This window comes from Malurus melanocephalus, unplaced genomic scaffold (assembly GCF_030028575.1).
Source record: "Malurus melanocephalus ecotype Western Australia unplaced genomic scaffold, MMel_1.1 scaffold_131, whole genome shotgun sequence".
Taxonomy (NCBI): domain Eukaryota; kingdom Metazoa; phylum Chordata; class Aves; order Passeriformes; family Maluridae; genus Malurus; species Malurus melanocephalus.
Window position 1 is genome coordinate 315,142 of NW_026623363.1, and position 24,375 is coordinate 339,516.

General features: G+C 39.1%; 1 protein-coding gene across 1 annotated transcript in view; it reads right to left on the bottom strand.

Moving 5' to 3' along the window:
* Positions 1–24,375, bottom strand: part of COL25A1 (collagen type XXV alpha 1 chain) — a 285,675-nt gene that overhangs the window by 25,852 nt on the left and 235,448 nt on the right. The window contains exons 16-23 of the mRNA XM_057370712.1: positions 21,166–21,198; positions 20,966–21,001; positions 17,071–17,115; positions 5,369–5,431; positions 4,867–4,935; positions 3,896–3,940; positions 1,881–1,925; positions 1,270–1,347 (exon numbers count right to left, since the gene is read on the bottom strand). Of these exons, the coding sequence (XP_057226695.1) occupies positions 1,270–1,347; positions 1,881–1,925; positions 3,896–3,940; positions 4,867–4,935; positions 5,369–5,431; positions 17,071–17,115; positions 20,966–21,001; positions 21,166–21,198 (414 nt within the window). The remainder of the gene's footprint in view (positions 1–1,269; positions 1,348–1,880; positions 1,926–3,895; positions 3,941–4,866; positions 4,936–5,368; positions 5,432–17,070; positions 17,116–20,965; positions 21,002–21,165; positions 21,199–24,375) is intronic.

Consider the following 24,375-nt stretch of genomic DNA (forward strand, 5'->3'; position numbering starts at 1 on the left):
GCTTTAGTCCACTTTTAAGACTACTTTATGTGCTGCAGTTTTTCTGAGGAAGCTTGAAAGTAACACTGGTGCCAGAGTTAAGATACAAAGACAGAATACAGAAGATACAGGGGCTAAAGCCCCTGGTAAATCTCTGTCTGGTAATACACAACATTAATTTCAGGCTACTTTAGGCATGTAACKCAGGGAGGGATTTAGATGACTGAAAGTTGTGAGTCTGAATTCCCTTGCAAGCAAACCAAATGAGGCAAACATAATGCAGAGCCTCACAACATGCCTATGCAGACTTCCCCACAGGCACAATCAAAGAGTGGGCTCAGCCTTAGCAGCCTATAAGGCTTTCAGATCTTAGTAAAGGCAGTGAGATTTTTTTTTATGATTTTTTGAAAGAGTCTTGAAAACCAAATGACTGGTCAGACATTTACCCACTCCCACTGAGTAAACGCAAGAAAAAAGTTCACYGTCTTCAGTGAGAAAGTGATCAGACGCACAATGAGCCAAATCCAGTCTTCAGTTTCACATAAGCAAGCCATTCACTTTGGTGGAGTTATACTGCACAGAATTTKCATCTGAGTATGCTGCAATGTAAATCACCTTGACTGCAATGACATATGTCATCGTGGTCCTTTGCTTTCATGCAAACACTCATTCATTCTTTTTGTAACCCCACTTTAATCCTCCACACTTTTCTGCACACCAGTCAAAATAGGTTTTCCAGAAATGAATAAGGGAAAAGACGGGTGTTTGGTCTACTTAATGTACTCAAGTTGCTGATTGAATCCACAGCTTGCTAATGCAACCATGCTACGTGGTTTCCAAATCTCAAATATTCTGCTCTTTGCATTTTATAGGAAGAAGAGGAGGAAAACAATGAAAAAAAGAAGTATCAATATTGTAATACATGAATTAAAAGGAAATAGTTCTGTTGAAACTGTGTATGTGATTTATTACATGAATTCAGCACTGAACAAGAAAGCCAGCAATGAATTAGTTTTGTCCTCATTAGATGATGTCAGTACTCTCCAGGGAATGTGAAACTAATTCACTCAGATAATTTGTATCAAGGAAACAGTTTGTCTAGCACCAAACAGAAAACCTGGTTTCCAAATATAGAAAGTGGTTCCTCATTAATAAGCTCAATGGCTTTGCACACAAAATGCTTTGCACACAAAATGTTTTCAAGCTCTAGGCAAAAGAGAAATACARTGCTGTCAAATGACTTTTTCCCAGACCAGACTAAGCCAATTCAGCCTTGTAATGTTTGCATACCTGCAGAGCTTCATGGATATTGCCATTATAATCAATTATCTCTGTTGCACCTTGATCACCCTTCTGTCCAGGTGGGCCCTGTAATACATTTTCCAATAAAATTTTGAGACAACTGCCAAGGACTATTTTAGACTCTTACCACAGAACATACTTTGATTTGATTGTGTGGTGTGGCACTCTTACTGTACTTACAATATACTATCACAAAATACAGATGTTAGAATTAAAGTGAAGATTGCTTTCAAAGCAAAACGTTTTCTTTTATAAATATAAATAAGCAAGTCAGCATACARTGACTTGCACTGCAGTGGGAAAGCAAATATATGAAACCTCTGAGGGAAGACATTTAAGCAGTTTTTACACCCTAGTTCTGTACTGGCTGTGAGCAATGTCAGAACATCTGGCTAGAAACATCCTGCCCACAACTGTGGGTAAGAGACTGCTCCAAATTGATGTAAGTCACATTAAAGGCCAGTTAGCAACCATGCTCCAACAATGTCAAGTGCCCAATTTCACATRGAGTTTTAATGAGAACTACAGCTACAATTTCAGTTCACACGGACTGAATCTAAGAGCACAACACAAAGAGCTGAGATGACARGCAGACTTACCCGTGGACCTGCAGATCCTGTGTCACCTCTTTCACCTGTGTCACCCTATGCAAAAATGATATTTGAAAAAAAAAGATATTCCATWTGATAATACATTAGGTGGTTCTTACCTTTTAAATATGTTTTCTTACATAAACTGGTTGATAAGACCTCTCATCCTGAATGTGAATCTTACTTAATGAAAAGTCCTTCAAAAAAATGTGCAGTGGCACAGTTGACAATGATGCATTTGATTCTGTGTGAATTATTAGAGTATTGTATTGGTTTGCAATAAAAAATCCAAAGAACCAAAAATGGGCAGATTACCAATTAAGCAATTTGTGTAACATCCCTATTTCTAGTAACACAATTGTCAAAAGCTTGAAGAGAATACTAGAGAAATGAAATCACTTAGTGTGAAAACTGTCTAAAACTTCTTCTAATGTCTGTTTCAAAATGTATAAGCTTTTCTTTCGGTGATCATGCCTCCACTGACTTTCTGAACTTCCCTGCTCTGAGTCACTGCCTCCCCTACAAACATAACAGTATTGTCAGATTTAGAGTTTCCTGATGCCCTTTCCGTGACTTAAGATCATTACCAACTTGCACACAGCTTTTTCTTTCTGGCTATTAGTAATATGTTTCAAAGGATGGAGGGAATTTGAAATGTGTAGGCATTCATAAACCAGCATCCACAATTCATTTCATTTCACAGTCACTTTCACAGTAAGGTCTCATCTTTTTATATTACTCAAAATTAATATTGGTAAGAACCACAACATTTGCTCCTGTTGAAATCTAGAGGACTTTGGTAAATGTCAGGGAAGAATGATTAATTTACCACCACAACACACAGAAACCAGGAWTTTTTCACAGAGCTAATGAAGGCATACAGAGAGCAGGCTGGTGGCAGGGCAAAATCAAGGTTGTACCACCTGCCTTTCCTTTTCAGGGCTGCCTTGGCAGCAGCTAGTGATCATGTCTTTGGAACTGTTAAAAAATGAAGTTCCCAACCACTAGATTGACTTCTGTGGGCCAGATTTTCATGACAGGTACACAGGTAAAATGAAAATCATATATCCTTTTTTGATAAAAAAGGAATTAGAGGGGATATCTTTATAATTTTGGTGCATCTGTGACGTGCTCAGATACTGTCATCAAATGAGAGGCTGATTTACTCTCCTACTCTCACTCTGATGATTTAACCCCCTCATCAGTTCCCTTGCCTTCCAACACTTCTTTCTGGTGGGAAATGAATGAGGTTAAATGGCACTTGTTTAATCACATCYTTAAGCACTTAAGGCTATCCTTCAAGGACTTTACAAGTGCTGCAAACAGCATCACACAGCCTACATTGTCCTGCCATCCCTCTTCTGACAGAAGACTCAATAACCACCCACACAAATACATTTTCATTTTGCTTTGACTCCATCACRTAACATGAAGGAATCCAGTGGGAACAGTATCTGCCCAGAAGATAAAGTAATAGAAAACCATACATTTTACCTCTCTCTCCATATATATGGACCAAACATATCCACAGAGAGATGGGTGGAAAGATATCAAAATAGTCTTTTTAAAGCAGGTAAAAAAGTAGAAAACAACTCTTGCCTTTGTAGGACTTTGGGCCATCACATCTCAGCCTGCAGTACCTGGAATGTCACTGATTCCTAATTCACTGAAGTGTGGATCCACAAAATTATTGCAACCCCAGTAACAGCACAGTCAGGTGCTGGGAGGACTCACACRCATCAGTTACACAGAGAGAAACCAAATTGCATGAGGAAAACAACAGCTGAGTGGAATGGATGTTGTGACAGAAAAAGGATTAGAAACACAGTGCTCAAAACCCTTATGATTTGACCGAATTTTTTAGCTAAAATCGAAGGTCAGAAGGTTTCACTTACAAAGCACTCTGCAGACTGTTACAAGTTCTTTTAAAGACCCAAGTGAGGTTTCTGTGAAATGTTATAAATAACTGATCCTAAGAATCATTGTGGTAATTATCCCCTAAAGACAGTTTCTTCACTACTAACCTTTGACCCTTTGGGGCCTCTAGATCCAGGTTCACCTGTTTTCCCCTGTTTGAAGGAAGATAGGAGAAAAATGGCAGAGAAATGGGAATGCAGAGAAAAAGAAATTAGTGATGACTAACTACAGTTTGGAACAGCAGAAATACTTTATTTGATATTACTAAGACAATGAATCTTCAAAAACACTTAATTTAATAGGATCCAGATTAATATATTCTTTAAACCTAGAGTGCAATGGTGTTTGCACCATTGCAAACACAGATTCCACCCTTCCAAAGGAAAAGTAGTATTGGTATTAGTAAAGAGTAGGCATCATTATCACTGGTTTTCAGGAATGAACTGTGTCATTCCATTCCTCCTGAGAAATGATAGCCAAGAGATAGAGAACATAGTTAAATATTCTAACAGAAGGTGATGAAAATGAAGTGTTACCATAATTTCTTTTCCCAACAGTTTAGGTGAATACAAACTAACTAGCCAAGGGGCATAAAATTTGCCTTATTGTTTCCAAAAAGCATTAGGAAAGAAAAACTTGWTGGTATCAACACCAGGGGAAATATTAGGACAATGCTACAATGTAGTTAGACTGATCTCTTTCTCAGAGAGTTAGAAAACAGCATGCAAAATGGATTTTCTCTGCATTTGACAGCTACACTGGTCAAAGAGTTCAAACTTCGATGCTGAAAATGAGGGACCTGGAGGTCAGAACTTCAGCTGGAATTAATTAGGCCAATTCCATGACAGTGTATGTAGGTAGTGTCTTTACTTTGCAGACCAAATAMGAGTCCATTCAGACTGCAGTCTCACAGCTGTGAACACAAAAACTGCCATTGTCTTATGGACTGTAGGAGAGCATTTGACAGCATTTTCCTTTAAAAGCTCACTCACCAAGTTTTGTTCTGCTTTTCAGCAGGCAAAGATCTGTTCATAGGTATAAAACTAACAAGACATTTCCAGTGTAAAATCAGACTGACCTTTGGTCCAGGGATTCCAGGTTCACCTCGCTCACCCTTCCCAACAGGGCCTGCCTCTCCTCTGTCACCCTATTGCAACAGACACACAAAATCACAAAATAYTTGGGCAGTCTGTAGCACACCAACTCAGCAGGATCAAAGAAAYCAAGCCAACAGAAGAAACAGAGTTYTAGGCTATCTGTATTTTCACAATCTGATGYGTGGTATCAAAGTTCTCTTCCCTGCACACACTTCCAAGCTATTTTCCTAAAAACCCCACATTTATGAAAATACAGTTTCTTCAGTCATGCCTATTCTGCTTCTTGAACAGAGGCTGTAAATTCTGGGATTCTAACATGAAAAAAGATGATCAATATCTATATACCTATATATCTCACAGAACTGGTCCATGACTTCTTGCATTTTTCCAACAGTAATCTCAGCCTGTGCTATGTGCTGAGGAAGTTGAATCTGACATCAGCTCTAGGGGCTTCACACCAGAGCACTGGCCCATCACCCTTACCTTTGTTCCTGGTAGCCCTGGCAASCCAGGTTCTCCTTGTGGACCGATGAAACCTGGTTCACCCTTTAAAAATACAACAGGAGAGGAATGYTGGATTACTTGTTTAACAGTATGCAATTACAATATCGAATTTATTATGGGTAGTATTTTCCCCTGTATTGCTTACAGCTCTCCAGCTGTGGTGCAACGTTTACAGACAGGCAGTTTTCATCATGGGTAACTTTCATCAACATAAATTCCTGCAGCAAGCCACCACGCAGCACATGGAATGCAAATGAAGCAGAGGGTGTCAAACAGGGGKTTTATGAGGTTAAGGATTGTTAATATGCAACCTGGTCTATAAAGSAGCACATCAAACTAATACCCAAGCAAGCCAGAAGGTTGCAGAGATCTGAGTGTTCCTAAATTTAAAAAGGGACAGTTCTTTTCAGTCATGTGTTACAAGGTAGTTTTCTATTGCAGCACATGAATAGATGGGCAAAAAGGGTAAGYGTGACAAAGCAATGACAAATGGAGATGGCACTGTTGTAAAGCACTGAATCTCCTTTCAAATCAGAGACTTGCAGCACCATGGAACTTTCCCTCCCTGTTCTGACAGTAAAATACTTCAGTTCTCTGCACCCAGACAAYCTCTCTGGCTGTGAGCAGCTGGGAATAAGCCACAGCTCTGCTCATTCCCTCTCTGTTCTGCCTCCTGTCTTCCCATTCTCTTGTACAAACAGAACAGACAAATAGCAAGAGTCAAGCAGAGCTGCAGCCAAAGCATCACTGAGAGCAAAAGAGTAAGGCCATATTTTATTGCCCATCTCCATGCCTGAAGGGAAATAATGCAAGATTAATAAGCCACATGCTTTCCTTCACAAACCCTCCAGAATAAAGTTTCCTGCTATTTAATCTTTTTCAGACATATTTGAATCAAGAAGATATATCCACAAGCTATTGTAATTTTTTTAATCAGTTATGCAACCCAATTAATATTTGTTATCCTTTTAGCAATATCCCTGAACTTAATGACAAAAAATTACCCATCAAATGCCTCTTCAAACAATTAAAAGGTAAATAGAACATAATCCAGCAGTGATACCTTTAGTAACAACATACAGAGAAAGTGCATATAAGCGGGTGAATAATAATTCTCTTCACCTCTTCCCCCGCTTAGAAATACAGGTATGCTGCATAGGGTGAGCAAACTAGGGAGTATTCTCACACATTCATCGGTGCACTCATCAGCAATCCATCATTAATAGTTCAAAGCCAAAGAAKTCTTTCCTGTGGTTATATCAAGGGACATAGCAAGCTCCCAGAGACCTCCATTTAGATTACAAAAAAATACAAGTAAATAATGAGCTTTCTCACATGAASTTCCAGCTGGCCATGGTTCAAAACATGGTAAAGAAATAAACTGAGACAAACATGTCATAGCGAAGCATGTGGGATTTTCTTTTTTTGCTCTCACAAGAAAAAACCCTTACAGTTTATATAAAAGTCTTCATATTAGCACACACCAGCAAGAGTAACATAAGGTTGTCATTGCAGATGGAARCACTTTAATGTCAGTAAATGAAGAACAATGCAGCTTCAATCATTTATTTTACAATGAGAGGGTACTCAATAGCCCCATATTGTTTCAATACTGATTTTGCCAGGGCTAATTTTTTGGCCAGCTTATTATGACTTTAGGCAGAAAAAAGATGCAGTGACTACATGATTCTTTTCAGTTGGAAGGCTTAGAAGTGTCACTCAAAGGTTGATGCAGCTTTTGAGTCAAATTCTTCTCTTTGCTCAGGACTACACCAGTTGCATACCACAAGAAAGCTTCTGGCCCAAGTCCAGGAAGGAGCCCCACCCTCCCCCAAAATCTCTAAAGAGAAAAGAAAAAGATGCTTTGCAAAAGCCAGTGGAATTGAAAATGGAATAAGCTGGTGGCTAATTAGGATAAGCAGAATACAGGTCTTATGWGGCACAGAGCTTTAAAATGTTTTCAGATGTGGAGTGGGAGAAGCGGTGTGTCAGCAGAGACCRGGAACTGACCGGGTGAGCAGCGGCTCTGCTGGGAAAGATGCAGCAGGTATGGAGGATGCCAAGCTGAACATGATCCAACAGTGCATTCTTATCACACACGAAACAAACTGCAGCAGTTAAAACCTGGCTACATTAAGAGAAACATTTCCCTCTATCCAGTGCTAGAGAGGATAAGTAGATTAAAAGACAGATCTGATCTGCCATCTGAACTAAGCTTCTAAGTAAAAAGACAACGTGTTTGAATGATTTGAAACTAAGCCATGTCTTCTTTAGTATTTCAAATGTCTTGAGTGTAACCACAGCATAAGGCATTAAATAAAATGTTATTTTAGTATACTGGGTATAATTCTGCGTTCTGCCATAATATTGATGACTTCATGCTATCTTTTATGCCACTCAGCAAAACACAAAAAAATCTTTCAAAATTGGCACTGCCAGTGTCGTATGAAATGTAAAATAAACCAGTTTCTTCTCAGTAAGGCATGCTGCTGCCGATGTTATGCAAAGACAAGGGAAAGACCTTTATGATTAGTCCATGACACAAACAAGATTCCAGACCTACAGAGGAATGTGGCTAGAAAATCAAAAACTAAAGGCTTTTTTTTGTTGTTGTTGTTGTTTTGTTTTTGCAAATGTGTGCCATGTATGAGTTAGCTGGAACATAGTTACAGGAAAGCAAGAGTAAAGGCTTGCTTGGGAGGGCACTTTGGTTCGGCAGCATTGCAGCTCTGGTGTTCACTGAAGCACCTCCTGTTCTTAAGTCTCTTGCTTAAATTAACTCAGAATTTGTTCTGAACTATTGTGAAATGCTGAGAGGAGTGCAAGGAATCAGAGTAACCACAATACTTTTCCAAACATCTCACTACAACTTCTTAMAATAAAAACAAACTTTTATCTTGTAAGAATGTACAACAATCTCCTTTGCCTGCTAAAGCTGGGGCAGGGAACACAAAATCTGGAAAGAGGAGTTAATCAGTTGTGTTTTGAAAGAACAGTAAGGAACTCCTCAATTTGAAATACTGTTTGGCAGCTGTATAGAAAGCCATCAGCAAGTGATGACTCTTCCATGCATTTTAGTTTAACCCTTTGGTATAGTCACGAAATCACTGTTCAGAAATCACCACATCGCACAAGATGCCAGCAAGGCAAATCTCAGCATTGAAACTTCACCTAACGTTAGACTTGGAACAATTTGTATTAATTACAACACAGTCAGCTTGGTATTAAAAAGAAACTAGTAAGTTTACGTATTTCTTCCAGTTTACAGAAGTGAAGTGTAATGATGGTAAGAATAATTTTTAGGGGCTTTATGTGTTAATATTTCAAGAGACTAACTCCRTGCATTGCTCATTTCCATTTTCAAGTATTTGTTGACTGTGGAAACAYTAATGGGTCAGATAGCACATTATATATTACCATTCACAAACATTCTTAATGCTCATTTTCACCTCTTATTGTAACAGTCTGAGGCAGAAAAGGGCCCTATAATGCTGTAAACTTAGTGCAATGTMAGCTCAACCAGAATTTCATACTAAAAAGCCACCTTGTAATTTACTTCAGAGGATAATTAGATTTTCATGAGGATTATTATCTAGACATATTCGTAACTGGTTTTCATGATGATCAAAGCTTTTTTGGGCTGTAGTAGAGGCTAGCTTTGACATCAGAGCCAACCCTAAGAAGCACTTCAGCTCACTCTCACTGTCATCTTTAAGTTTCTCAGAACMTGCCTAAAACTTGGACTTTTGCTTACAAAAGGTTCAGCAGTTGAAACACYATTTTCACTGCTGGATTCTGTTTTAAACATCACTAATTTGGCAAATGGTTATTAACAATGAGATTCTAATACCATATTTGGTCAGAAATAGCCTTCAGAGCACAGCTGGAACACACACCACCACTATTACTTGAAACTGTTCTCACAGACACACCTAGTCCTCTCCCAGTGCCTGAAACACAAAGCTTTRTGCTGACACAAGCATTTAGCATTCTTCTTTAGAGAAGAGCAGTTGCTGGGTACACTGTTTTCCSACAGAAGGTTCTTCATCCTTTAATCATTCTTCTAATGACTATACCACACATTTTCACATCCAGATCAATGAGTTCCTAAAAAAGAAACCTGTGCTGCAGAAAAACATCCAAACCACAACTTTCCTATAACGTGAAATAAATTCGCTTCCATTTCTGAAATTACTGTGCCACTTGTAAGTCTCATGGTTACCTTACTATATTACAGATACAAAAGACTATTACAGTATTTTCTCTATGCTACAGAAATGTGACTAAACCAACCTTCAGACCATGAATTTGTAAGGAGAATGTAATTTCAATCCTTAGTCTCATCTAGCACTATGCACTAGAATTAGCCAGAGAACTTTCAATGTCTAACTCTCACCTTTATTACTTAATTCACTGGTCCTGAAATATTTTGTTCAGTGTCGGTCCCAGTGCCAGGACCATGGAAGTTCTGTGCATTCTGGGCTAACTGTGAAGTCTGCCTCAAGACAGGACACACACACCCACCTTTCCTGGCATCCTCTTGGAAATTCAAATATACTAAGGTTCTGCATGCACACCTCTGAGCTGGYAAACCATGCTAAAGCACCCAGAATTTCTGTGGAGGATTCTGGAAAGGCAGATCCACTCCGCCTTCTCCATAAACAGAAAACCTAGCTGTGTGGGCTGGAGGAAAACCACAACCATGCTTGAACACACAGCTTTGGACAGGCTTGGAGATTCCAAATTACATCTAGTGGTCCCCCAAAAACTCCTGGCATGGGCCAGCCCGAAAATTCTTCAAGAGTCACATACTTTGGTAGACCCCAAACTGTCCTTTTTGACAAGCATGATGTGGAAGGGTTCTGATTTGAATCACAATGAGACATCAATGCTTCAGTGTTACTCTGGCTCACTTATGAGCATATTTAAAACAAAAGGAGTATGATGTCCTTTCTGCACCTAACTCCAGTTAAAGAATCYTTTGAAGCTGGAGAAGAGCTGTCAAAAAAGACCCCAAACCCATGACAATTTGGAGAACAGCCATGACGTTGTAATAAATTGGATTTGGTTCATGGGTACCTGTGCTGATTTTCCACAAGTTGCCATCTGCCCTAAGACTGTTTCTGAGGTTGCTCTCTAACCAACAGACTGCAGCTCCTCCACTCAGGAGAGGAGTGGGGGCCAAAATCTCAGGATCCTGGAACACAGCAATCCACAGTGCTAATAAAGCTGAGCTTGCTCATGCCCTCCCTCTGCCTGCAGCATTTAGCTCCAGTGAAGCAGTTTCTCAGAAACTCAGCTGGCCTTAGCCTATACAAGCAAGAGTACTTTGTCACTGTGAAGGGCATTAGAGGGACTTTATATATAGCCTGATGTCCATGGGAATTTTCCTCTCTGGAGAACTACAGTATTCAGCTCCTAAGAAGGAAATGAATAAGGTACAAGGAAATCTGATAAAAAACCCACCCTAACCCCATTTTATAAGGTCTTTCTTAAGGCTTTTCATTTCACTTTAGAATTGGCTCCAGAAATTGCCAGTTAAAACAGGTTGTCTGGCTCACTCATCGCATTTGAAACAATATCTTTACTCCCTAATCGGTCTCTAAACTTAGAAAAACAATTGTGGTTTAGAATTTCCAAATGCGTATTTAGACTTTATGATTCATTTGGAGTCAGAGAAGCAAAACCTGGCTAAACAACCTGGCTAAAACCCTGCAGTTTCACAACAAGCCTCACTTTGTATGAYACATATTGCTTTTAAGTTCTGTCTGCTTAGAAACTATGTGCTATCAGAACCAGTAACGATTCTGATTAATTCTGCATCCATTAATCATATAAGGGACTTCTTACTTAAAGGCTAATTATAATTCAAGTCAGCATGGTAACTATTTTTGAGGATTAGAATAAAAACTTGTTGTAATGGGCACCTAATTTTTAATTCTTTTCAATGACTGAACTGCTAAATGATGAAAAGTTTGGCCCTAAATTGTTTCCAACAGTTAGATGACAAATCTAAGGAATTTTTGTTGCTCTTGTGAAAGGTAAAGAGCTTTATTGCATGCCMTAATTTTGGTACTTTAAAAAATATGCATTTGAGGCACAGAAATAATTTCAGATTACTGATGTCAAATTTTCTTTGTGGGTAACAAAGCACTTGATTTCTGAATACAGTAGACTGTTGGACTTTGATTATTCAACTGTTTTCAAAATTTTTGACTTGTGCTTTTTTGTACAAAGAAAAACTATGCTGTAAAATATTMTGTGAAATGGTTCTTACAAGCTCAGTCTTCCAACTAGTAATAGCTTCAGAGGAAACAAAATTCAGTGTTACAGTTCCATATGTTTTAGCTTTTTCCAGGACAAAAAATAAGAGATTTTGAGGATATAGTTTCTGACAGGTTAGCAAGAACCTGAAACATGTGACTGGAAGAACACCCCAGTAAGCACTACTGACACATGCATACTATCCAATGTTAATGATGATTTCATTTTCTGGCTTTGATTCTCAAAATTAGTTCTGGGAAATTGCATATCTGCCCTATGGAACTGATTACTGCCATAATATATGGAAAGCAGACAGCTAGGAATCAATGAACCAAGCTAGATTGTATGTTACAGAGATATATGTTTGCATATACACTTCCACCATGGAAAGCGAATGCTCAAAACATATTGTACAATTGTGCAGTGTATTCTACCTACCCACAGACAGAAATAATTTTGAAACCTAGCCCACCAAAGGTGGGCACTAAGTCCTGCTTTTTTTTGATCAGTCCCCATTTTCACCCGGAATATTCATCCCTGTAGTCCACTCTCCAGTATTCAACCTGTACTACACTCCCCGTTTTCCATGGCTCAGGCAGAGGACCCACTTTCAAGAACACTGTAACTGTATGAAAGCAATTAAAGGATGGAAATTAGTTCACACTTGAATGTTTATATATATATATAAGCTAAGGCAAATGCATATCAGAGAAAAATTAATTCCCTCACATTTCAACTGCTGCAATTAGCACATTTGCACATCCAGGATTTGGAAAGGCCTGTCGCAAAGTCAGATGGTCCCTTCCAGTGCCTGAGTTCAGGCTAGAAAGAGTTCTGAATATGGTGACCTATCAGATAAAGATGAACTGAAGCCTGGGCAAGAATATCTGAGAAAATGGACAGAGACACAGACCCTGCAGGTTTCCTGCTAACACCATCAAGGAATAAAACCAGGTAGAATCAAATACAGAAAGGGAGAACTGCATTAGGAAAATGTGAACAGCCTTCCTAAGGAGAAAAGGGAATCTACCAAATTTTGCTATAGGTGGTACACGGCATTGACTCCAAAAAGCTTAGAACTACCATTCGCTTCACATTTCCTTTCATTTTGCTGACAGATGGTAAGAGCACCATTTAAAYACATAAGCTTCAACAACAGTTGCTCTCTTTTCTACAAAAATTTAAATAGGAAACTAACTTATATGCATTCAGCTTGAAAATTCTCTCTCATTTTCTCTGAAATTTCTCYTCTGTAACAGAACTAAGTATGTGAAAGTAGTATCAACTCTTCCAGATCTTAAAAAGGTACATTCTGTGGATGCAGACTCTGGAACAGTCTTTCAGTCTTTACAGAGTAAGATCTCTGAGTAGGTATAGGAAAAAAGAAAAGACATTTAAGTACAGAAGAAAATAAGAACTGCTTTTGCTTTCATAAAAAGAAAAATAAAAGGACATAAACTTGATTCAAATTCCCATATCCTTATCCAGGTTTTTCTGAAATCTTTCTCAAGCACAGTCCCAGGGAAGTCAATCCAAAGTAATTGTACAGAAAGATACAAGACATTGCATACTGGGGAACCAGCCACTTCCACTGGATTTTAAAACACAGAAAGCTTTCCCTAGCTCCCAAAAGCAGAAGGCCTAAGCAGCCTTTCTCTTCTCATATCAAGCCATTCAACAGTTCATTTTTTTTACCATGAAAAAATAAAAATTTATATGAGCTTGTAAGCTTTGGTTCAGTATTTGTTTTAAAAGCTGAAGGACAAATGCCAGAAATACCGTAGAAATCCAGATCCTGCAAAAAGCGCTGTTACTGAGGAGGCTTGTGTTTCCTGAAGGCTTCTCACTGCAATGAAGAAATTGAGGACTGCACAGGCCAAATTCCAGAACACACAATGCAATGGATCTGAGAGTTGTCTGATATTACAGTGAATGAGGGCATGCATGATTTCCATTACAGCAAGCAAGTGCTGCTTTGTATGTATCTTCCTACAAAAGATATGAGATAAAACAGATATATGGAGTTTGTGTTTCACAGACAGGCTTCTGTGTCTGCTTGGCATCATTTGGGGGATAGCAGAGTGATGAGTTAATATTCTGGATTTAGGTGCCTTACTCGCTTCCCAAGCRGCACAGTGGAACACATTCAGGGGCTCATTAAGTTTCCAGCCATTCCTAAACAGCAACAGGTGCTTGAGAAATGTTTCTCCAGCATGTCACAGACAGCATCTTCACTGTCTTGGGAATAACTGACTGAGCTTGTGTTTCCTCCATGGCACACTGACAGTGAGGAGAGAACGAAAAGGAACAGGAAGAACTCCCAAAACATCCGCATGTGCATAGTGAATGGATCTAGAAAAGTGGGTAATAAAGGACCMTGCTGCATACCCTGAATTCAGATATGATCTTTGCATGTCTGTCCAATGCTGCCGCTCTTTCAGACTCCACTATCACATTCAGCCAAGTCCTAACAGCTTCCCAGGAACACTGATTAATTAATTGAAAKGGCATTACAAGAAGCTGAAAGTTTCTCAGTGATCAGTATCCACTAATCCTGTATGTATGCTGAAGCACACGGGACTGAATGTCTTGGGAAGCTGGCTCAAYCACGGGAAGAAGGATGAGGTGTATCTGGACAGCCATGGTCCATTGCCTGGCACAGCATTTGTGCTTGCACAGGTTGGTTTAGCATTTCTAAAGAGCGCTGTGCACACATTCAGATACTGAAAACATTTCACGATACAGCCTGCCACTGTGCAGAAACATTCACGAGGAAGCAATTTTAATTTCAACTAACAGATCTGAAGAAAAGGGCATTTAATATTTAACAGGAATTTTCAGTGTTAGAATAAACCCTGTATTTTGATCTTTTCCTTACTTCTCACGAAGTTTGGAAAAAGCCTGAAAAATCTCTGCCAACAGCTACTGGGCTGGCACAAAATGCAGTAAGAATGGTGTAATCAGTTTGTTAGGAAAAATTTCCCTTATGGAAACTTAYATTTTGTAACAAGTTCTTGGATGTTGCAATGACATTTTGAGAAGTTTCTGTTATGCCTTTTATGTTACAGCACTACTGCATATCACTATTAAGATAGAATAGCAAAGACCTGTCTTGGAGAGTTTTATAAAGTGTACATGAGAACAGATCTCAAAATCCCTGAAAAAGATTGTACGAAACAACAAGGATCATTTGGGGGAAAAAAAGAAAGAAAAACGGAAAAATAAATAGAAAAAAAGTCACTGCTCCAAGAAAAATTCCTCTCAGTTGTGTAGAACATGATAGCACCGATTCCAAGTCCAGATAACTGGATTTCCTCCACGCTCAAGTCTCTCATCCTGTCACTGCTATTTCAAAGTAGCTTTCAATCAACACCAGATCACTGCAAATCTGTTTCTCAATAAGATTAACACTGATGTTGCTTTTTGAAATCAATGTGATGATTTTACCACGATGGTACATACATCTTTAATGAAAGGGAGGCTGATAAAAGAGAGTAAACTACTACGTTTTCTTGGCTGATGAGTGTCTATATTCCCACCTCCAGCTATCCTCTGGTTTCTGCTACCGCTTCTCATGCCACAGATGCAGCCTCAGTGACAGAAAAGCTTAGGGTATTTTCACTACAGACTGCTTAATTAAATAGAATTTACAAATGCCTTGAAATGAACAGCACCCATCCAGTAAGTCTGATGTGACCAGATAAGCTTTGCTGTCCCCTGTGCACACTCTGCTTGCTTGTCACCATMCAGGTCACAGGCAGCCACCTCAATGCAGAATCGTACTAGATGAAATTTCTTCACTGAAACACCACCARTCTCCCCCTGGACTAGATTTTAAACAGGAGAAAGTGTTTTCCTAAATGATTAATATTTGACTAAATTATTCCATTTTATTCTGCAGGCAACTGCACCGTTTTTCCACTGTAACCACTGAATTTGGAAACAAATTTCCACTGGGCAAAACTCCCACGCTTCATCCGTTTTTCACTTCACATTTTGCATTTCAGGTAATTCTGGAAGCTGCCCTTCTGAGCCACTCTTATTGCCAACAAGTAATTTTCCCACAGCAGCCACTCAGATGCAGACTTTATTTTATTCACTGGTTATATGCATGGACATGTGGCCTGCATGAATATGGAAACCCCAAAGAGCAGCCCCAACTCCAGTTGCTTTTGGCAACTGTCCCCAGGATGAGTGCCTCAGGCAAGTGCCCCACTGACCTCCAACTGAGCTACCCCTTTGCTCACTGTTAAAGCAAACAGAACAGGGATTGCTGCCAAAGGCCCTTAGAAAAACAGTTTATTCACMCAAGACTCTTCTCCTGCATGATCCTCACTAGTCAGTACAGCGTTCATTCTTGCAGAAAATGAACAGCCTCCCTGGGAACTATATTTTCAGCTGTTACAACCCACAAAATTTAATATGCACGTTCAATACTTCCCATAATTCACTAGTAACACAGAAGGGACATTATGCTTCAATGCTATGGCAATTCACRGGTCCCTTGAGAAAATCAGTGCAAATGTTACATTCCACGAGATCGATCCTGAATCCTACCACAATGGACAAGAGTTTGGTCTCTGATTTACCCTCCTTATTATTGGGAAAATTCTATGAACTTTCTCCTTGAGACATACACAGGTTGTAATGAAAAGAAAAAAWTTCAAGGAGATTCTGTCTTCTGAAACAACAATCTTTGCCACAAAGGAAAAATGACCATTCTGATCTGTGCTTGCTCAGGATATGTGAATCTGCTCACTCTGTGCAGAACTGCACAGGCACAGCTCAAACCGTGCGAGTGTCTGCAGCTCCCCATGTCACTGCTTATGCTAGAACTAAACCAATTACGTGTCTTTTGTACCAACTTACCTAAAGATTCCAGACAAAATGGAAGCCAGGGACTAAACCAGGTATTGTGTCAGGGACTGCAGCTAACAYTGAACACAGTATTGTTAAATCATTTTGGAAATCACTGCTGTGTAATGGAGCACAGAATATTTTTGTCAATAGAGCCAGGTCTCCACAGCCTGTGTACAATTAATGCAGCTCTCTGGATGGAGGCTTGGTTTATTCAGTAGAATATTGCTACTGGAAAGCACACATCGAAGTGGAAACCAAGTAAAACTTTGCTGACAAGACTTTTCCATTAAATAAAAAATACACAAACCTCTACTATTTTCGATTTAAAAAAAAATCACTAGAATGTTGTGCCTCACATTTTAATGCAAGATATACTGTTTACCTACCCACAGACACTTTACCAATTTTCCATGTGAGAACTTTCTGTGAYAACCCCCAGTTTAACACCAGAGATACAGAGGAAGATATGAGACAAGCACAGTAAGTCCAAATCCTTGCAGTTCCCCCCTCTTTGAGATGTTCCCCCCTCAATACAACAGATACTACAGTTTATTTACCTTTATTCCAGGGAGTCCAGGAAGCCCAGGAAGACCTGGTTCACCCTATACAGGAAAATTACATAATATTACAGACATTATCCAGTTATGGTCACTATCCAGTGAACAGACCTGTAAATTCTGCAGCAAGATAAAAGAGCACGAATGACTGCTAGTCAGCTCCAGCAGGACTAATTTTTTTCMAAATGAGTGACTTAAAAGTACAATTAGTAAGAGTCATGTTAAGAACTTAGGTATCTTCTGGGAACCTTCAAGGAAGAAGATGACACACAGGTTGAAAATCCATGTCAGGAAAGCCAAATATGAATTCACATTAGCCTTCAGCAAAAGAGAGGGAAACGAGCAGCACTGGTTCATTTTACACACTGCCATTTAAGTTCCATACTTAGGACAGGGCAGATGTTTAATTCTGTTCCATTTCCAACTCTAGGCAAGATATTGTGCTGTGTAACTGTCTGATTCAGCTACAAAGCAATTCAGAAGAGCTTGGTTTAAATTGCACAATTCAAGCAGGACTGCCTAATTATAACAGGGCCATCAATTTTATAGAGCAATCCACAGCATCATTTCAGAGCTTGTTCTCTATCTGTGAGTATACACGGTGTCATGAAGGATAGTGGGAATGTAACCTTTTGCTGCTTCACCCAGAAAGGCTTTGCTTATTTAAAATTGCCATGAAAAGACCTATAGAACTCTATTTGCAAGATAATTTTGGAACAAGTATTGAAAACTGAATGTATTAATTTTGAAATTAGTCTAAGACAAGAATGACAACATTCTCACAAATGGTCATTTTGAGATATCAGCTAAATGGAAAGATKTTGTCTAGGGAAATACAGATGATGAACAGAAAAAAAAAAAGTGCAATAACACGTGAAGAATACATTGTTTTGAAGGCTGGGGATTTTATATTAATACAGAGATGGATTCTAACCAGTACCTTGGATCTGAATATTCCCTGAACTTTCCAGAAGCTCAGGTTTGAACTCTGAGCCAACTTTTACCTTCATAATGAGTTGAACTATATTCCAGATTTTTTACACTCATGAGCTTTACAGAAATGCAGACTTCAATTCTGTGGTTTGGGCTGATTCCTACAGGTTGTGCTATTAAAATATTTGACGTGTCTACATACACACAACTCATAGACACCCGTGTATACACACACAAACATGAACACATGTACACATAATATGGRTGTTCATCAAACTGCACTACCCAGAGACACTTCTTTGAGGCAGAGATATTAAATACACTTAAATGCTAATAAGAAAATAACCTTCTGCCACAAACTGMAAAACACAGCAGAGGGGCTGCAAATCACTTCACCAAATAGAATGATTTTTAAGTGGTGTAGAACAATCTGATAACAGCTTCTTTGTCTGTTTTAGTTTCTCCAAAGTCCTAACTGTTCAAGTTGCCTAAAAGCACAGGAAAGATTCCAGTTTCAAAATACTAACTGTAAAATCAGATGAAAGAATAGGATGCCACTTTCAATAGACACTTATTTTTGGCATGTTGGCTATCACTTTCTAAATCAGAACATGGGTTATTACTCTTGCAAAAGAATAATGCTTTGAAAGGTCTCCATGGCACTAACAAAATTTTAGCTCCAAACACCTACTCTGTCTTTCCACGTTTTGCATGAGCAGCCATATAAACAGCACTAATGCCACCAACTTTTCTCAACTAATTGTGGAAGCACTAAATTTCACTTGCAARCACAGAATTTGAATATTTACAATTGATAATATATTAGTATTACTACAGTAGGTCACTATTTAGTCTTGGGACAGAGCTAAGCTCCCTACACTCACACACATTTTGAAGAAAGGATCCACCAAAGCCAGTTCAGAATTCACAGTAACCTAAAACAACTAAAATACCCCTCAAAGATACATCAATRCAAAACACAATGAAATCAGTTTTTATTTCTTAATTACAATCAGCATTGTAGGTTAATGAAAAACATTTTCTTTTCTGGACCTTTCCTAATATAAAAATTCTGAGTATGATTCATGAGAAGAATGATTTTTAAAGAAACCAGGGCTGTATATTAACTCTATTACATAATGGCAGAGCAGGTCATTCTGTCACCTCWGCACMCAATATGGCCCACAACAGGCTTTGYCAGACTGCTGAAATATTGYCACATTTCATTTCACACAAATAGTATTTGGGTGGGCAGCTCAATATATGTTTGTCCTCAGAAAATGGATAGGGGACAACTAGAAGAAGAGGAAAAAGGAAAATACAAGAAGGGAAGACATGGGAAATAAGAATAGGACACAGAGAGAAGGAAAATAATTGAGATGATGTAGATGGCAGAGATGTGACTCCAAAAAAACCTCCCACAGCCTCTGGTGGTGTGAAACAGTCCCTGCTAAGCAGGGATGCAGAGCAGCAGACATGGGGTACCTGGCTGGAGGAGGTACCCTGACTGGACACGTTATGGAAGCTGATGGTTGGGATTGGGACACAGTGGTTGGAGTGTGGCACACTGGGAACTCATGAGGGGAATGGAAAGACACACWAAACCCCCTCTGGTGTGAAAAAGAACGTGACACTACAGAAAGTCTGAACTGCATTCTTCTCAGTCATCCATGCTGCCTCAAGCAGATCCAAGCTGAGTGCCTGGGACTGAGAACCAGGAGYCTGCAGATAAATCACTGCTGGTTTGGCCTCTATGGCAGCCACTTAATGAGAGTATGAATCTCCACAGGCGCTGAAGTGCATTTTCTAGCTTATTACCCAAGCAAAGCATACACTGCAGAATGAGCACACTGAATGATTCTGTGGATTAGATAGCTCTAAACTACGTTATTACCTTTCCTAATTAAAACTGCACTTYACTAAGGAACTGCATTTGCAACCATAATAGTCTCTGCTTAGTCTCTGATGAGAGTTATAATTTCTTAAACAAAAAGACCTAATTTCTTATTTATTTCTTATTTATATGTGGTTTGGCTTTTGCTTAGTCACCTAAAGACCTTGAGGATTAGAAAATGGTAATCTTGCCATCCACTACATAGAATTTTAGCTCTTGACTGTCCGTCTGGAGTATCTCAGCTGGCAGAAGGACTCTGTTCCACTCTGGCAGAATGTGCAGTGGATAATTTTCAATGTKGTAAGAGGCAAGGACAGTGCCAATGGCTCCTGCGGGAAACTAAATATTGCAATGCAAAAGTCTGGCTCTCTCCTTGTCTCTTTCCTCTCCCTACTCTCATAAAAAGGAGCTGAAGGCACAGCATTTTCTGTGTTTGGTGTACTATGGATCCAAAGAGAAAATTCCCCAGATTCAGAGGGCYTCGTGCAGCACAGTCCTTGTAACTCCTGCAGGACCTTTCCTTGCAGAAGCAGAGTCAGCCGCTCAGCACCCAGGGGAATTTCTTATGCTGGAAGGAAGAACAGAGCAGCACTACCTGCTCTATGTCCCTCCAAACACACTGCCTCTGACGGTGTGATGTCCTTACAGGTGTATGTGAAAGGAATCCTAATCCATAATTATTTTCTTCCCAATGAGATGTAACAATGTACCACAGTTTGAAGATTAATAGTCAAACCATGCAGAGTTAGGTGTGATCACTCAAGGAGCAGAGCCATTTTTTGTTAGTCTCAGCAGCTTCAACTGGGTAAGCTTTCAATGCAAGAAGTATGCTGTGGYTAGAAGGGAAGGTGGGTTAGTCAAAACTACTTTTCATGTTAATTAGTACCATCATTCCTGTGCTTCTTTCAAAATGCAAAATAATCATAGACAAAATGTTTACAGCCTTGGGCTGCTAAACTGCACTGCCTCAGACTATCCCAGTACAGGTAAGCACCACTGGTAACATGGATGTAACATCATTTATCAGAAATCCAGGGAAAAGGAAAAGGGAACATTTCCAAGTAGTACCTTTTGTCCAGGCCGTCCAGACTCACCGGGTTCACCCTAAAAGAAAACAGATGAAAGACATGAGAYTGGAGAAAAAGAATTATAGATGGAGCTGTGGAAAACCATGACATTAATGATACCCAAAATGTCTGTGACACTGTAAAGCAACATGGACCAACCACCCCTCTTCTCCCTGCACAGCTGCTTTAGAACTACCTTACCTTAATTCCAGCTGCAGAAGAGCCAGGGTCACCCTGATATAAAATCCACAAGAAATAATCACTTTTACCACATAAACAGTTTTCCAGGAAACACATAAATCATATAAGAGTATAGCAACACTATACAGCAAAATAACTGCATTGCAAGACTGCCTCTTTTCTGTGCTGCTACACAGGAATTTAACTGATCCATTAAATCAGTGTGATTCAGAAAAGGAACAGTATTGTTTTCAATAACATGCAGAGACATTTAGTTTCACTCACCCAAACACCTATTACAGTTAACCTCAAATTTCACAACTAATAATTTAGATGTAATAATTGCAGATGTTGTATAAATGTACTTCACAAAGCCAGAAGATGGAACATCCTTTGACATCTCTAAACTGCTGATCTACATTAAAAATAATTTACTGTTGTTTACAAAGGATATGAGCCGCCATTTAGACCTAATTTTGCTGGTGGCAAGTGTCAGGTCTCAACTGACAATTTTTTTTGTGCTAATGAAGACTCACCTTAAAAAAAAAAGCCCAGTGACCTACGAGTTTAGCTCCATCAGGACAGGTCACAGCTCTATTTCCTCAACACTCGAGTATATTTAAACTAATAGATTAATACATGAAGTGTTACGTTTTACAGGATGAGACAGCTATGGTAATTTATGTATCCAGGAAAGGTCTCTGGTCTGAGGAGGCWTCTAGGATTCAAAGAGATTTGCCTACATTTTGCTAGGTTGACTGGATTTCATGGGCAGTGATATACACAGGACAGAGGATCAGCTGATTTTTGTTTTTTTAAACAACATGCCAAAGAAAAAAGAAAAAAAAAAACTACTGAGAAGTTTCCTGGTCAAACTATATGCTACTGAAGATGTCTAGCATGCTTCTATTTAAAAAAATGTTTAATTATTGGTTATTCAAAATAAACGTACATGGTTCATTGAAAACAGCAAGTTGCTACATAGCAGCAACTCCAAGCTCCTGAACAGCTTGACAGTGATTTACATGGGTAGAACAGAAGCCTGTACTTTAATACACTCTGAAGATGTGCAAGCAGAGAAAAATACTCTTTGTATTAAAATCCGAAGAAGGGATGCCCATTTCTAATGTTTTTGTGAATGCTAGAGCTTTACAGCTGGTTTGGGTATGGTGTCTTTTTGGTATTCTCTTAAAATTTGGATTGTACCAGTTAACATGATCACTGGCCTCTGAAGAATAGGAATAAACAGATACTGCAGCTTGTTCTTGTGTGAAGAAAGCACAAAAATCAGTATTAGGAAGGGCTGATACATGCATGGAAACCTGAGCAGCCTCATTTTCATAGACATGCATGGGTGACACTGCTTATATCCCTTACAAGCATGTACARCTGAAAGCCTCAAGAACCTTTTACAGCTCTATAGGGGMAAAGCAACTARTAAGACACATTAACCRGTTAAACATTTCAAAGGGTAACAAYRGATATGGASAACACACARAATATTYATAAYCCACCTTCATGCAAGAATAAAAATTASTATCAGATCAAAGAAAAATTTATGGTACAATATGTTCTCAATTCACTGATGAGCCCAAGACAGTTTGCAAATGAAGAAACTTTAGCAGGGAACATGTACAAAGAAGGAAGATACTCGGTGGTTTCTAGGGCTACAGTGCAAGGACAGCAGCAAGAACTCAAGTTTGGCATTGACACCGTCTTTAGAGCAGGACAATTCAACAAAGACATTTTAAATCTAAAGTCTCAGGTCAAGAATTAAGGATCCAAGTCCACATTTCTGAGTGTCACTAGGTATAGCAGTTGAGAAAACAAAGCTATATTGCACAAACAGGAACCTGCTCCTAAACCAAGWCTGAATCCGTTGTCACGTGGCATCYYSCTCTCTCAWCATATGAATAAAAATTTATTATTTATCTCACAGAAACTTTAAATTTTATGAACTATGGATTAAATCTGCTAAGCCTATATGCAGCATTACCATCTAGTGCAACATTCTCTGCATTTATTTACATAAGATTAATGGCTTGTTTACTGAGCAGGAGGGGTCTGCACATGTGCAGCTGAACACCTAGAACTGAGTGGATATTCAACTTATCTCTGAATACATTCATCAGATTTTTTAAAAACAATCTTTTATAAAGACCCCTAGTAAGTCTTGTAATACAGACAGAAGTACAAATATGGAAAAAAATTYAAGTCAAGTCTACTTTGTGAACATGTTCATGAAATGTGTCTGAAATAGTCATGCTGATTTCCTCTGCYACTTAAGTGCTTAGTAATTGCTGGGCAACTTCAGGCTGGAATTATACAGAATAATCACAGAGCARAAACTTCCCCCTGTGCTGAAGGACAGGGAAGAACACAAACCYTGTTAAGCAGCTCAAGTGTAAAGTAATGGCACCAAGTTAAATGCTTATTCCTAAATTATCTGTCAAAAACCATCCTCCGAAGCTTTTTAGAAAGTACTGTTTGCAAAGCTACCTATCAGAAACATTAAGCTGCAGTTCTCCTCAAAGAACYATATCTTTTTTCTGGGTGGCAGATTGTCTTGTAGGCAGGGAAAAAGAAGAAAAATAATGAAAGTCCACAGTTAATAATCAAGTTCTACAGTTCTGGAAAGTCTGGCAAAAACTAATGCAGAGGATTCTAACCTGTTATGGYTAAAGCAGGGCACTCCAAACAAACAGAATACATTCCCATGTCACCACCCCATCTCTGAAACTTACATGAAACCTAGAAGAGATGGGAGACCTCTGCATTATGAAGTTCAACAGGTGAATTGAAATTTCTTCAGATATGGCAATATAAGAAGTYTCCTGACCACTACACTTTCCACAGGTTGATCCCAACTCTAATGCCTAATTCCTGCAGCAATATTTAAAACTTTATAGTTGGGCAGAAAGGATTGCCTACTGAAAGGAGGAGAGAACCTTTAGGAAAGAACCTTTCCTTTCCTTAAAAAAGATCCCAAACGGAGGGGTTGGAGTGGGAATGTGCACACTGGGGGCACATTCAGGGGGCAGTATGGGCATTCTAGTGGATGCAAGCTCACTCTCACAGCTGAGGAAGAAGAAAAGCAACAGGAGGAGCTGCACTAGGCTTCTTCCCAGAGAGATTATAAACTTATAATTTACCTGTTGTAGAACTATCTATCTGAACAACAATCTCATACTTGTAGCAGATAATATTCTTAATTCACATAAAAGTGGATCA